Below are 15,971 nucleotides of genomic sequence, written 5' to 3'. Positions count from 1 at the left end.
TGGAGGGCTGTCATCCTTACTACCAGTGGTGTAGTGGAGGGCTGGCATCCTTACTACCAGTGGTGTAGTGGAGGGCTGTGCATCCTTACTACCAGTGGTGTAGTGGAGGGCTGTCATCCTACTACCAGTGGTGTAGTGGAGGGCTGTCATCCTTACTACCAGTGGTGTAGTGGCGGGCTGTCATCCTTACTACCAGTGGTGTAGTGGAGGGCTGTCATCCTTACTACCAGTGGTGTAGTGGAGGGCTGTCATCCTTACTACCAGTGGTGTAGTGGAGGGCTGGCATCCTTACTACCAGTGGTGTAGTGGAGGGGTTGTCATCCTTACTACCAGTGGTGTAGTGGAGGGCTGTCATCCTTACTACCAGTGGTGTAGTGGAGGGTTGTCATCCTTACTACCAGTGGTGTAGTGGAGGGCTGTCATCCTTACTACCAGTGGTGTAGTGGAGGGCTGTCATCCTTACTACCAGTGGTGTAGTGGAGGGCTGTCATCCTTACTACCAGTGGTGTAGTGGAGGGGCTGTCATCCTTACTACCAGTGGTGTAGTGGAGGGCTGTCATCCTTACTACCAGTGGTGTAGTGGAGGGCTGTCATCCTTACTACCAGTGGTGTTAGTGGAGGGCTGTCATCCTTACTACCAGTGGTGTAGTGGAGGGCTGTCATCCTTACTACCAGTGGTGTAGTGGAGGGCTGTCATCCTTACTACCAGTGGTGTAGTGGAGGGCTGTCATCCTTACTACCAGTGGTGTAGTGGGAGGGCTGTCATCCTTACTGACCAGTGGTGTAGTGGGAGGGCTGTCATCCTTACTACCAGTGGTGTAGGGAGGGCTGTCATCCTTACTACCAGTGGTGTAGTGGAGGGCTGTCATCCTTACTACCAGTGGTGTAGTGGAGGGCTGTCATCCCTTACTACCAGTGGTGTAGTGGAGGGCTGTCATCCTTACTACCAGTGGTGTAGTGGAGGGCTGTCATCCTTACTAGCCAGTGGTGGTAGTGGAGGGCTGTCATCCTTACTACCAGTGGTGTAGTGGAGGGCTGTCATCCTTTACTACCAGTGGTGTAGTGGCATTGGTGGAAAAAATGCCTTAAAAAAGGTGCAGTTAAAAATGTGATTTTCCTGTTTTTTTATAATATTTCCACACTATGAGGACTAATCACCTGAATTCCCTTTTTGTGTCAGAGCTGTTAGAAAACACTGCCTGAATCTCAGCCTGTACGGGTGGCACTTTTGGCCCATATCATGACGTCACAATGTGATCTGATTATAATAGACCAATGACTGTTCATCTGGGTAAAGGGGGTGGGCTCTAGACCAGGGTTCCCCAACTGGTTCCCCAAACACCAGGAAATCGGCTCCAAGTGATTTTGATTTTGGAAATGTGTTCCTTAAGTATTGTCACCCATAATAGAGAAACACGTGATCGTATACAAAATGTAAGCAAGGTTTGAAATTATATTAGTTATAATAGTTATAGTCAAATATTATATCTGTTTGGGCTTCTTACGGTTAATTTGCGTTCTAGAAATTATTTGTAATTATTGTTCCAGCCCTTGACCATCCATCCGCTCAAGAAAGAATCGTCCCGCGGCGATGATCCCTGTCCTAGACCATCCCATCAGCCAATCAGGGCTTCCCGTTTGTTTCCTGAAGCCCACATGATCAGACTGAGCATTTCAAGGGCCAAAGGAGTCTCAGGGAAATACATGATAAATATATTTGGCGTTATTGCATTATTTTCATTCAATAAACACACAGTGATTTATTAGACTTACAGTGATGATTTAAAAAAAAAACGTTTTTACAAAGACTGCATGGGGTCTTTAAAAGTATAGGGAATATTACTTTACGGCGTTTACACCAATTATTTGACCACATAGCTTCTTACTACTCAAGGTCAGACAGAGGCGGTCTGAGACAGACAGTGATGATCAGACAAGACAGACAGACGGACGGACGGACCAGGAGGTTGCTTGATTCATCTTCATTATAAAAAACGAACAATTGATAAAAGACAACAATTGCAGATGAAAGACAACAGTTGGGAGACAGTCACAAAAACCCTGAGGAGGTTATAACAGCAGGTTATAACAGGCCTCATACTACTGTCCAGGTCTCCTCTATGTAGCACAATGTCCACTACCTACTGGGTTCTCCCATTCCCCACACAGCAAGCACACATTTCCACTACCAGTGGAAAACCATATAGTGGCAGAGAGAGACTATATTCCTGTTAGTGTGTCATTGGTAGAATACAGTGAGTCTTCACAGCAAAGGCAGAGCGTACAGTGTGTGTGTGTGTGTGTGTGTGTGTGTGTGTGTGTGTGTGTGTGTGTGTGTGTGTGTGTGTGTGTGTATATGTGTGTGTGTGTGTGTGTGTGTGTGTGTATATGTGTGTGTGTGTGTGTGTGTGTGTGTGTGTGTGTGTGTGTGTGTGTGTGTGTGTGTGTGTGTGTGTGTGTGTGTGTGTGTGTGAGAGAGAGAGTCAGCCGAGGACTCCCCTCTCTGGAGGGTGCTTGCTGACGCACATTTACCGCTCCCATTAAACATTAACGCAGCTCAGAGAGAGAGCCTCCGCAACACGCAACCACACACATACACACAGCCATTTACGTGAATACTAGAGGGGAAATAACAGGCTGAAATGATGCGTCAGAAACACATCCTACATGCATACATGATGGAAAGGGCTTGTGTTGTTCCATTATTCTGACAGAGGAAGGATGATGCAGAGAAGAGTATGGGAGTGTTACAATGAAGTTAAGAAACATGGAATGGATGAGGAAATGAAAGAGAGAGTTTACAATAAACGAACTATTAAATAGACTAGAAATAGGATCCAGACAAGTCTTTCCTGGAAAGGTCAAGTGGTCAGGAGGAAAAACCATGATGACATAAAAGAGATGGGTGACAGGTGATGGGAGTTCCAGGTAATGGTATTAATAGCGTACAGTGTTCACTTCCCTGCTGTGCAGGAAGCAAAGCGGTGTGCATCTGGAGAGTTACGAGTATAAAGTGGCAGTGGATGGCGTCAGAAAGCACGTCAAATGTTGTTAACGGACGATTAGCACGATCATAAAGGGAGCGTTGACTCATTAGACAAACAGTAGGGACGAGATGGCCCGCCCTGGGGGAGGAGAGAAAAAGAGAGAAAGGGAGAAAGTGAGAGAACGGTAAAGAGAGAGAGAGAACGGTAAAGAGAGAGAGAGAACGGTAAAGAGAGAGAGAGAACGGTAAAGTGAGAGAGAGAACGGTAAAGTGAGAGAGAGAGAACGGTAAAGAGAGAGAGAGAACGGTAAAGAGAGAGAGAGAACGGTAAAGTGAGAGAGAGAGAACGGTAAAGAGAGAGAGAGAACGGTAAAGAGAGAGAGAGAACGGTAAAGAGAGAGAGAGAGAACGGTAAAGAGAGAGAGAGAACGGTAAAGAGAGAGAGAGAACGGTAAAGAGAGAGAGAGAACGGTAAAGAGAGAGAGAACGGTAAAGAGAGAGAGAGAACGGTAAAGAGAGAGAGAGAGAGAACGGTAAAGAGAGAGAGAGAACGGTAAAGAGAGAGAGAGAACGGTAAAGAGAGAGAGAGAACGGTAAAGAGAGAGAGAGAACGGTAAAGAGAGAGAGAGAACGGTAAAGTGAGAGAGAGAGAACGGTAAAGAGAGAGAGAGAACGGTAAAGAGAGAGAGAGAGAACGGTAAAGTGAGAGAGAGAGAACGGTAAAGAGAGAGAGAGAACGGTAAAGAGAGAGAGAGAACGGTAAAGAGAGAGAGAGAGAACGGTAAAGTGAGAGAGAGAGAACGGTAAAGAGAGAGAGAGAACGGTAAAGTGAGAGAGAGAGAACGGTAAAGAGAGAGAGAGAACGGTAAAGAGAGCGAGAGAACAAAACAGTCTCTGCATCAGAGATGCTTTGAAACACCTGGAGTTTCTGATTGACATTTAAGAGGGTATGATTCTACAGCAGACAAATCCCATATTTGGAGCTGAAAGTGTTTATAGTGGGTGTTGTGTCAGTTTAAACCATCTGACAGCACAACGTTTCCCTCCCAAAGCGTCGCTCAGTCAGTAACAAGGTGCCACCATGTCAAGCTGACCCTCAGGACTGGAGAGAGGGAGTTGAACGATTTTAATAACTAGCTAAAATAACCAGCATAGTCTCCCAGATATACAATTCAGATGACTGAGAAGGGGTAAACACTGACCAACCATCGCAGATGAAAGTGCAGTTTAGTAGGACATTCAGGAGAAATAATCCATTGAACCCCTTTGGTCTTTCGTTTGTCTACAGATCGGTTTGACACATTGCTGAGACCAGACCTGTTGTCACTGTCCTGATGTGATGGCAGACAGACAAAAACGTCAAAGTTTCTTTACTGCTCTTCCTACCACATCACTCGACTGACGTAATGCCACCCGGACTGCCTTTTTTCTGAGGGCTTCGTTGTCAATGGCAGGTATGATTGACAGGTAATGGAGTGACTAGAGGGTGTACAGATTAAGCGAGTGCCACAGTGAACCAGTCACTACGTCCTTTAATTTGACAAACAGAGCGAATGGTCTAGTCCAGGTTGAAATCGCATGTCTTTGTTTGTTAGAAATCATTACCTTTCTGTTAGGATCATTTTTTTGAGTAAAGTGCATGGATGCGTTCTCAATTTGAACAAAGTTCCTAGCCATCTGATGTTGCTCTCCGACAGAACTAAGCCACTCTCACAGAGTAAACACACTGAGGACATCATGGAAAACATTACCCTTAAAAACCACAGCTACCAAACTGTCACTACAAACCAACAAAACTGTTATAAACTTTCAATTGACACATAGCTTACTTATCAGGTGATGTAATGTGATGTGTTATGTGCATGTGTAGCTATGAGGATCAATAAAAAAAAAAGCTAGATGCAATTTGGTATGAAAACAGAAAATGCAATGCGATCAGCTATAAAGACGATTACTTTTTTATTTATTATATAATAATATAAATATAATATGCCATTTAGCAGACGCTTTTATCCAAAGCGACTTACAGTCATGCGTGCATACATTTTTTTATATATTTTTTTGTGTATGGGTACTTTTTTTTATTGACTACTTTATGGTTTATTTAGTTATAGCAATATTATATTAGCTATTCAGTTTTCCAATGCATGTATTGAAACTGAAACCTGGTAGTGTTATGCGGAATGTTTTCCTCTGATTCTTGTGGTTTAGCTGCTAGCGTACAGTAGCTGGGTGAAATAATAGAACATTGTGTGGCCAGAAAAATAAGCGATTATAATGCATGCTCGTTCTTATCTTCCCAAAGAAGAGTAAACCTCATACAGTTGCTAGTAAGCTACATTTCTAGTATATAATAGCTAGTTACTCTAGCTCGCAAACTAATATAATTAGCCAGCTAACCAGTCAACTTGTTAATCAAACAGGAATCAAATGTCATTAGAACAAACAGGAATCTAAATTAATACGTGTGCTAGTTGGCGAGGAATACAAAATAGCATGCAAGTTTAGGAAATACTTACAGAGGAAAATCTTCGTGGGAAAACCAGAGTTGTATTTTGGGAAATATTGCCACGAATCCCTTGTTTTTGTGTTTAGGAAAGTTTTTAAATCCCTTCTCCTCACTGCTACAACCATCAGCAGCCCACATCAAAGAGTTTAACACACTCCCGTCCCTCCTCCGCTCTGTCCGCCCGCAAAAAACTCACTTTACGAACGTGACCAATTTGGCACTCTATCAGCCGACAAATGTTATAAATAGCTCCCGCGTTGGCTTCCGAACTTGTTTTCTGTTCGTTTTGAAAATAACTAGTAACTAGTTAGGCGTACTGAAGTTGTTCGCCCTGCCTTGTAGTAAATCGCTCGCTCGCCCAGAAACTGTCTCCAGCAGGCAGCTCCCCTCGGAGAGCTCAGGCAGTGCAGTGCCTCGATCTCGTCCCGAACACGCCAATATCCCGAGACTGCATCCGGGTCGGGTCGCAGTCAGATTATTTTCAAAGTTTATTTCTTGCAAAAACGTATTCTGTCATCTTTGAAAGCCTTCTCTGTATAAGCAGTAACTAACTTCTAGTCAGAGCCAGGGATTTCCAGAATGGCACCAAATTGACAAAGGACAGACAGTCGGCTACATTACAAGTGGGCCATAGTGAGTGTATGCCAGTGTAAAGCTTGCGGATATTTCTAAAGCAAACGCTGGAATCTAAACAAGCATTCCTTCCAGAGCTCAGCTTCTATTTATTTAATGTCTGATCATTGTAGGATCAGAGGCCAGGACAGCCTCTCTGCATGCATGGAATGATTTATCTCCCTGTGTATGTGAGAGAGAATCATTGTATCGTTTCGTGTGTGTGCCTGTGGTCAGTAGAATATGTGCACATTTAACAAGTCAGCCTAACAGTAAAATGACTAAATCTCCATAGAACCAATGATGGGAAAGATGGAGATTACAGGACTGGGGTCTGACAAGCCCCAGGGCAAGACGTGGCCTGTGTCGTCACAAATGGCATCCTATTCCCTATATAGTGCACTACTTTTGACCAGAGGCCATAGGGAATAGGGTACCATTTGGGACGTAAACTGGATGCTTCAAGCTGTCACAGATCAGTTACTATTATACCTGTCCTAACCACACACTGTGATCACATGGCTCTCCCTTTTCAATCTCTGAAATATACTGTAATTCAGTGTTATGTTATCCAGGCTCTGTCGTAGCCGGCCGCGACCGGGAGACCCATGGGGCGGTGCACAATTGGCTCAGCGTCGTCCAGGGTAGGGGAGGGAATGACCGGCAGGGATGTAGCTCAATTGGTAGAGCATGGCGTTTGCAACGCCAGGGTTGTGGGTTCGATTCCCATGGGGGGCCAGTATAAAAAAAAAAAGATGTATGTACTCACTAACTGTAAGTCGCTCTGGATAAGAGCGTCTGCTAAATGACTAAAATGTAAATGTACCGTTCAACAAGGCAGAGAGAGAAAGAGAGTGAGAGATGATGTGTGTGTGTGTGTGTGTGTGGGTGGGTTGAGGGCCACACAATCTGTTCAGTTGTAACCTCTAATTAGCTACAGTGGTATTCTGTGTTGTGAAGACAAGAGCCTGAAATGAAATGAGTTACCCATCCACTAAACTCACTGCAGCCTTCACCATGTATTAGATTTAGATTTGACCAGGGAATTAGTTTTAATAGAAAACCACAATGGCAATTGAAGTGAAATGTAGAATAAAGGAAAGCTGTTCAATATGTAATAATACAATACACTATTAATGCTGCTATGTTTTTACATTGTTGCCAACTCCCTCTCTTCCAATATAAAACAATTGTTGCCACCTCCCGCTTCCAATATAAACAATAAACAATTGCTCATCACCGCTCTCTAGTGGTGGTGGAAGGGTAATGCAGAGGCTGTATATCCATCAAACATTACAGCACTCCATCTCCTTACAATGGAAGCAACAGTTTAGCGCTCCATCAGAATATAACCATTTCTGTCAAGAACTGAACTCATATCAAAAGGGTTGACACATGTATTGGATACTGAGACAGTTGACGATGGCATGCCCAGGCTTTACAGATGTTAAGAGATCAATCTATGACAAAAAATTATCTGCAAATAACCCTGAATAGCATCTGTAAGACATGTTTGAGCCATCAGTTCTACAATCGTGTTCTAATAATTTTGTACATAGGAGAAATCAAAGAAAAGCTGGTTTGAGTTTTACATAAAAATGCATAAAATGAATAAAAAAAGAGAAGCACAAAACCTATTCACATTCAGACCAGTCTACAAAAATGTGACATGTTGCAATGAGACCTATCTGTGAGTTGAGTTGAGAGTGGAGTGAAACTAACATTCATTATCTTCAGTTTTCTTGTTATGTACATTAATCATCTAAAACCATTTTGCTAGGCAGTGTTGTCTAGAATTCAAACTGAATACCGCTACATTTCACTATTGTTAGTGCAATGTTATGTCATCCATTGCAATGGTGTTGAGGTCCTCTATAAGGATGAGCTTGGTGCTAGTAATGCCAGGATAATGGTGTCCATTCCCAGGACCACCCGTACGCCAAATGTATGCACGCGTGACTGTAAGTCGCTTTGGATGAAAGCATCTGCGAAATGGCAGATATTATATTATGAAATTAAACAATCGTAAAACGGAGTGATATTCGGTGTGGATTCCAGGCTTGGGCAAGAGTGAATATCTCAATTCCAAATCCATCCCTAGCCCCTCCTCCCTAGCCCCTCCTGTAGCCTATGAAGGGGTTGGATAGGTGGAAGCAAAAAGGAGGAAATTCCATCCAGCCTATCAGAAATCAGAAGACAAGGTGAAGCAAGTCACAAGTACCATATTGCATCCACCTATCCAAACCCTTCAGATCTACAGGAGTGCCTTTGGAAGAGGGTCTAGAGGTTGATTTGGAATTCAGGGTGTGTCTCAATTGTATACCCATGATTCATTGCGTCCTCTCTCCTCATCTCCTTCTCAAAACACATTGGAGGAGAAGATCCAAGGCGAGGAACCTCAGATCGTCTGCTCCAATGAGTTTTGAGAAGGATGCAAGGAGAGAGGATATGAGGATATGAGGAATCAAGGAAATACTATTGAGATTCACCCAGTGTGTGTCTCAGTGGTCTTTGATCTGGTCCTCCTCCTCCAGCTTGCGTATCTCTCCCTTCAGGAAGTTGATGGTCTCTCTGCTGGCTTTCAGTCTGTCTTTTAGGTCTGTGATCTCCTGACTGGTCTTCTTCTTCGCTGCTTCCAGCTTCTCCCGCGTCCGCAGCTCCAGCTCCGCAACTACAGACACAGGAAGGAATGGTCAGTCACCGGTGGTACTGTCCACTCATAGCACTGCACAGTGGTGTTTCACTGAACAATGACGACAGAGAGATCGGGTCTCATTGGCTGCCTTTACACAGGCAGTCCAATTCTGATCTTATTGGCAAAGGATCTGGTCTGATCGGTCAAAATACCAATAATTGGGCAAAAGATCAGAATTGGGCTGCCTGTGTAAACACAGCCATCAACTTTTACTCTAAGCCCCTACTGCAGGGTTCCCCAACTGGCGGTTTTATTTGGCCCCCCAAGTTTTCTGAGCAACAAAAAAAAACTAACAATTATTTATTTATTTTTTGCATTTTCATTGTTGGACATAAAAGACTAAACTCCAGGAAATCAGCTCCAAGTGATTTTAATTTGGGAAATCAGCTCCAAGTGATTTTAATTTGGGAAATCAGCTCCAAGTGATTTTAATTTGGGAAATCTGTTCAAGTATTCCCACGCATAATAGAGAGACACGTGATCATATACAAATGTAAGCAAGGTTTGAAATTATGTTTCAGTCAAATATTATATCTTTTTTGGGGCTTCTGAGGTCCATTTTGTATACATCTGGCCCTTCATTGGACACTGTTAACAAACCTCCAAACGAGCTTCAATTCCATATAACACTCCTTCAGTAGCCTCCAACTGCTCTTAAACACTAGTAAAACTAAATGCATGCTCTTCAACCGAACGCTGCTAGCACCCGCCCACCCGACTAGAATCACTACACTCGACGGGTCTGACCTAGAGTATGTGGACAACTACAAATATCTAGGTGTCTGGTTAGACTGTAAACTCTCCTTCCAGACTCACATTAAGAATCTCCAATCCAAAGATAAATCTAGAATCGGTTTCCTATTTCGCAACAAAGCCTCCTTCACTCATGCTGCCAAACATGCCCTCGTAAAACTGACTATCCTACCGATCCTTGACTTCGGCGATGTCATTTACAAAATAGCCTCCAACACTCTACTCAGCAAATTGGATGTAGTCTATCACAGTGCCATCCGTTTTGTCTCCAAAGCCCCATATAATACCCACCACTGTGACCTGTACGCTCTTGTTGGCTGGTCCTCACTACATATTCGTCGCCAAACCCACTGGCTCCAGGCCATCTATAAATCACTGCTAGGCAAATCCCCGCCTTATCTTAGCTCATTGGTCACCATAGCAACACCCACCCGTAGTCTGCGCTCCAGCGGGTATATCTCACTGGTCATCCCCAAAGCCAACAACTCCTTTGGCCGCAATTCCTTCCAGTTCTCTGCTGCCAATGACTGGAACAAATTGCAAAAATCTCTGAAGCTGGAGACACTTATCTCCCTCACTAACTTTAAGCATCAGTTGTCAGAGCACCTTACCGATCACTGCACCTGTACACAGCCCATCTGAAATTAGCCCGCCCAACTACCTCATCCCTATATTGTTATTTATTTTGCTCATTTGTACCCCAGTATCTCTATTTGCACATCATCTCTTGCACATCTATCATTCCAGTGTTAATACTAATTGTAATTATTTTGCACTATAGCCTATTTTATTGCCTTACCTCCATAACTTGCTAAATTTGCACACACTGTATATATATGTATTTCTGTTGTATTTTTTGACTTTGTTTTATTTTACCCCATATGTAACTCTGTGTTGTTGTTTTTATCGCACTGCTTTGCTTTATCTTGGCCAGGTCGCAGTTGTAAATGAGAACTTGTTCTCAACTGGTTTACCTGGTTAAATAAAGGTGAAATAAAAATAAAAATAAAAATTTGCAGTCTACAAATTATTTGTAATTATGTTCCTGGCCCCCGACCAGCCTCTCAATAAAAAAAAATCGGCCCGCGGCTGAATCTAGTTGATGATGTCTATAATTTGCATTGAAACACATTTGCCTGATGAGGGTGGAAAAAAAAAAAAGGCATTGCTAGATACAGTAGTTACAATATAAATCTACAGGTACTAAATGCACACGTGTGTTACTGAACAGTACAGGAAAACGTGTGTTACTCACACTCAGTCTCGTGCTTATAGGCCCCCAGGGTCAGTTGTCTAGAGGTACTAAGGAGCTGCTGCATCATGGCTGTGGGGTCCTGGAAGATCTGAGAGAGTAACAGGGAGGACAGAGAGTCGAGACAGGCCTCTCTGGTTTCTTTCCTCACCTTGCAACTTGTTTCACTTCGCTTCTCGTGTCCTCTTTGGTTCACTGTTTTTGAAAAATAAATAAATTTGCTCACCATTTCATCATAGAATTCAGAGACCACCGTCTTCTTGGGCATGGCACTGGAGTCTGACTGGAAGAGCTTCAGCAGGTGGTAGAGAGTCACCTGTAGACAGACAGACAGACAGTATCATGTAACTGGGGGAAGAAGGTCACCTGTAGATAGACAGAGTATCATGTAACTGGGGGAAGAGTGTCATAAAAATAATGTAATTGTACAATGAACACGTAGTCTCACGTCCACTGTTATTAAACTATTGTTTTACTATTTTAATGTGTCTCCTAATTTAGAAAACGTCTTGTGTTTTTATCTTTCACACCTTTCTATTATTTGATTGTGTTAAGCACTCTGAAATGTATCTTCTGTTATAAAAAAAAAAAGGTGCTATATTAATAAAGTTTGATTTGAATGAAATGCCATAATAAAGCAACACTCACCGGCCGCTCATTGGGGTCGATGAAAAAGATCTTGATGATGATCTCAAACTCTCCCCAGCCTGTCTCTGTGATCTCGTACGGAGGCTTCGTCACGACTACAACAGATCAGAAAGAGAACACCATTAGGCCTCCATGAGGCCCTACATGCATGGCAAATTACATCACTGTTATTATGTGGATACATTACAAACTTGATTTACCTCTGAGTGGATTCACATAACTTTCATGTAGTTTGAACTGTATCTTCTTCACATATGCAGACATATCCTGGAATATAATTGGGTCAGGTCAATACTGTAGTTACCCAATGAGACCTTGAAGTCAACATCAACCATTTTCCAAGATTACAGTTGAGTTTACCTCGTTTCTGTATGGTTTCACATACACAGACCATTGGTGAGTGTGTCCATCCTCCTCTCTCTTCTTCCCAAAATACCGAGCAACGTTTCCGAATACGATGGGCTTCACGATCGTAACACCCTGTGGGTTACAGACAAATGCTATTTTCTGCAACATAATGCAGATCAATGATGATGATAATATGGTGAACAGGCTACCCTAGACGGTAAGAAGTGATGCGGTTTGTTGCCTGCCAAGCCAACCGCGTCTTCACGACAAGCACTTTACTGACACGCTTCCGTAGGCTTATTAAAAAGGAAGTAACATATAACTAGCTTACACAGTTAGTCAAATTGTCTCTTATAAACATACAACTTTTTATTGATCATATTATAGTTACCGGTATCAAATATTATTGACATCCGCCCCCTACCTTCACTCTACCCCCGGAATCTGGTCCAAATTCAGCCATCCTTTTAAACATAGTATAGAGAGTAGAAAGTGACGTTAAACTCGTATATGTCACTATAGGACTCTTGCAGTAGTGATTTGGAATCTGTCATTTAATAAGATTGCCATTAGATCTATGAAAACAACACGATTTTACAATGTACACATTTCAAATTGCCAGCCAAACAAGCACCGGAAGTACGTTACATTGTTCGTGGTCCGATGTGAACACGGGAAACATTCAGAGCGTAACACGATTAGGGTCCTCTTGTCTAATGTTCTGCTTTGTACCCTGTAGTAGTAGTAGTAGTAGGTTTATTGGTTTCTTGCAGTCATATAGACTGAATTGTGTAAACCAATTTACAATCATCAAATAGTAAAATCATAAACTAGCAAAACATGTAATAAAATGTTAAACTATGCAATAGTATATACAAAACAATAATACTACAACGACAAGGTTTGGGGTGGCAGCTTTACAAAATACATCTTTAGAACTTTTAAGGAGGCGTTTCTAACGCCCCTGTGCTATATGATGTGTGCATTGATCAATTTAGTGAAGTATGGAATGGGAGAGTTCCGATAAGCAGCCTGTGCGTGTCATTACATTTACATTTTACATTTTAGTCATTTAGCAGACGCTCTTAACCAGAGCGACTTACAGGAGCAATTAGGGTTAAGTGCCTTGCTCAAGGGCACATTAACGTCATTTAGCAGACGCTCTTAGCCAGAGCGACTCACAAATTGGTGCGTTCACCCTATAGCCAGTGGGATAACCACTTTACAATTTGGGGGGGGGGGGGTTAGAAGGAATACACTAATCCTATCCCAGGTATTCCTTAAAGAGGTGGGGTTTCAAATGTCTCCGGAAGGTGGTGAGTGACTCCGCTGTCCTGGCGTCGTGAGGGAGCTTGTTCCACCATTGGGGTGCCAGAGCAGCGAACAGTTTTGACTGGGCTGAGCGGGAGCTGTGCTTCCGCAGAGGAAGGGGAGCCAGCAGGCCAGAGGTGGATGAACGCAATGTCCTCGTTTGGGTGTAGGGACTGATCAGAGCCTGAAGGTACAGAGGTGCCGTTCCCCTCACTGCTCCATAGGCAAGCACCATGGTCTTGTAGCGGATGCGAGCTTCAACTGGAAGCCAGTGGAGTGTGCGGAGGAGGGGGGTGACGTGAGAGAACTTGGGAAGGTTGAACACCAGACGGGCTGCGGCATTCTGGATGAGTTGTAGGGGTTTAATGGCACAGGCAGGGAGCCCAGCCAACAGCGAGTTGCAGTAGTCCAGACGGGAGATGACAAGTGCCTGGACCAGGACCTGTGTCATGTAAGTGTTCCGTTTGTGGCGGTTGCGGGTTGCCAGTCCAGTCGTCTGCTGTCTGGTTGGGGGGAGCCAGTCTGCAAACTGGGAGTTCTGCAGGGATTTATGAAATGTCAGGCAGATCTGCTCCCGATCGCTCTCCAAGGACATGATTCTGAGGGCTTACCCGGTAGCTGGTGTACGACCCGTCCCGAATTATTCTGCAGGCTCTCGTCTGGACACGAGTCAGGGTTTGAGTGATCATCGAAGATAGGCCATTTATACAAAACATGTGACGTCCAACTAGGCTACTGAAATTAATAAAATGTATATTTATAAACATAAATGTGTTAATATGAGTCGAGATTTCGGACTAGAACTATTGCCTTCATAAGCATTTCTCACAAACTGTAGCCCAAAGGCCACCAGATGGCCATATCCGAGCCGTTTGTAAAATGAAACCATCAATTCCAGATCACCATCCCCACCCGCAGGCCTATGGCCTACACCAACTGCTTCACACACGGTCTTGATCAGCTATACTTATTTGTTTGCGATCAGCATTGCAAATTCAATAAACGTATCCAATAGCCTCACATCCCAAGTAATAAACAGAATAATGGAGGTACAAAGTAGTTACAATTATTTTATTTTTGGGAAGGCACAAGGTGGTACAAGTTCAGAGGAGAACCTACTGTCTTTATTCTTAATGCAAATATTCTGTCTAATGAATCATATAATTGAAAGAGCAATATGATCTGAACTATCAATAAACACATTGATAGCATTTTAGTATGCATGGTGTAATAATTCAATAATCGATCAGAAATTTGCACCGGTCATTCTTCATGGATCTGGAACCGACGACTTACCTTCTGCCGTTGGTGAATGTCATGGAGCTGTAAATGAAATAAGGGCAAAAAGAACTACAGCCTAACCTACAATTCAGCATTTGGTGTAAGTGTAACTATTGAGTAAATTACATGTATATATATATTTAAAAAAACAAGAGCCTCGAACTCTTTGAAGGGAGGCCTTTCTTTAAATTATTTGTGTCAATCATACCGGAGGAAAAAAAAGCCTTTAAGTTTCTGCTGAGTAAATTAGACTATTACAATCTTTTCACAAACAGAACAACGACAGACACCTCAGTCATATTCTATGGTCTTATTCAATCCTTTACTTTGCATTCTATTGATTAAGTGTACATTTGATGAAACCAATCAGCAATGTCAGGAAAAGTAACATTCGGCCGAATGGTTCACGAAGACTGACTTCAGACGGAGAAATCTAGTTTATTGAAGACACTCAAAACAAGACAGTGCACCTTAAAAAAAGTTCAATTTCCTGAAAACGTCACAGAGATAAATTGATCAGGTAAAAGACTTGATCACAAAACCTTGGATCTGACTGTAAAAAAAATAATTCAAGGTAATATCTAAGATGGATGCATTATAAGTACAAAATGACAATCAACACTAATTGAGTATGGGTAACACTGTATATATGTACAGTATTGACGTTTCAAACCTGTTTCAAATCAGCTCTACTCAAATATTCATTCTGTTTGAAAAGACGTTGGACTGGAAAGCAATTCTTAATGATCAGCGAATAGGTAACAAAGCATTCATAACCTACCCATTAGCACAATAAACATGGCATAATTGCTACAGAGCATTATGAATGCTTTACAACATATTCAACATCTCAGTGCATTTATACAATAAATGCAATACAAAACGTAACACGAAGCAAAAGTCCCATGTATAAAAACAAAGTGTTTGTTATGCAAACTTTACCTGAAGGAGTACTTTACTAAAGTTCCATCTAATAAGATTCCATGTCAAACACATTGTAGTCCTCAAAATGCTCTTTCTAGCTAGTGAGTCATTTTGATTAAAAAATAGATGTTTGTTCCAATAGTTAGATTTAAAGGCTTACCAGTAACATTCACACATTTTAAGTTGACTTTGAAGCAGTGGTTTCAGTGAATGATTCAAGCCACAATAACCACCTAAATATCTGAAGATAGTGGCGTGGCAACACAACGCTAGCAGGAGAGCACTGCTAATGTCTATCAGGGCAGTTGAGGAGATACACGGGAAGGTGGCAGGCATTACCGCCTTAAAAACAGGCATCAATAGCAGTTATTTCAATCTGGCAGACCAGTCAGTGCACAGACCCCGAGACGCCAGGGAAGGGTTGTGCTCTCATGCTTTACAAAATGGACACATCACTTGAATATCCTTAGACTACTGTAATCCCCATCCAGCCCCTTGGCCTGGTCCCGGACCTTATTACTATTGTAATCAACCATTTACTACGTCCCAGCCGCTTGGCCTGGTCCCAGAAAGGGATCCTACATAACAGGATCAATGAATTAACCAGCTAACTTTGATAAACAACCAGAAATAACTTGAGATTTTCTGGTTA

General features: G+C 42.6%; 1 protein-coding gene across 1 annotated transcript; it reads right to left on the bottom strand.

Moving 5' to 3' along the window:
- Positions 1-7,112: 7,112 nt before the first annotated feature.
- LOC311120110 (YEATS domain-containing protein 4) lies at positions 7,113-12,449 on the bottom strand. The gene is made up of 7 exons (XM_084194725.1): positions 12,228-12,449; positions 11,816-11,935; positions 11,656-11,722; positions 11,456-11,550; positions 11,034-11,123; positions 10,811-10,898; positions 7,113-8,778 (listed from the first exon to the last, which is right to left on the bottom strand). The coding sequence occupies exons 1-7, from the start codon at positions 12,276-12,278 to the stop codon at positions 8,609-8,611; spliced, it is 681 nt and encodes a 226-aa protein (XP_084050851.1). The 5' UTR covers positions 12,279-12,449; the 3' UTR covers positions 7,113-8,608.
- Positions 12,450-15,971: the final 3,522 nt, after the last annotated feature.

This window comes from Coregonus lavaretus, assembly GCF_964263955.1.
Source record: "Coregonus lavaretus genome assembly, contig: HAP1_SCAFFOLD_711, whole genome shotgun sequence".
In the NCBI taxonomy this organism is placed as follows: Eukaryota; Metazoa; Chordata; class Actinopteri; order Salmoniformes; family Salmonidae; genus Coregonus; species Coregonus lavaretus.
This window is presented reverse-complemented; position numbering and strand designations above follow the sequence as displayed.

Coding starts and splice junctions, on each gene's coding strand:
- LOC311120110 (XM_084194725.1), bottom strand. CDS start 12,278: ATGTTTAAAAGGATGGCTGAATTTGGACCAGATTCCGGGGGTAGAGTG. Junction 11,936..12,227: donor ATTCCGGGGGTAGAGTGAAG/GTAGGGGGCGGA, acceptor TGTAACCCACAG/GGTGTTACGATCGTGAAGCC. Junction 10,899..11,033: donor CTGAATTCTATGATGAAATG/GTGAGCAAATTT, acceptor TTACTCTCTCAG/ATCTTCCAGGACCCCACAGC.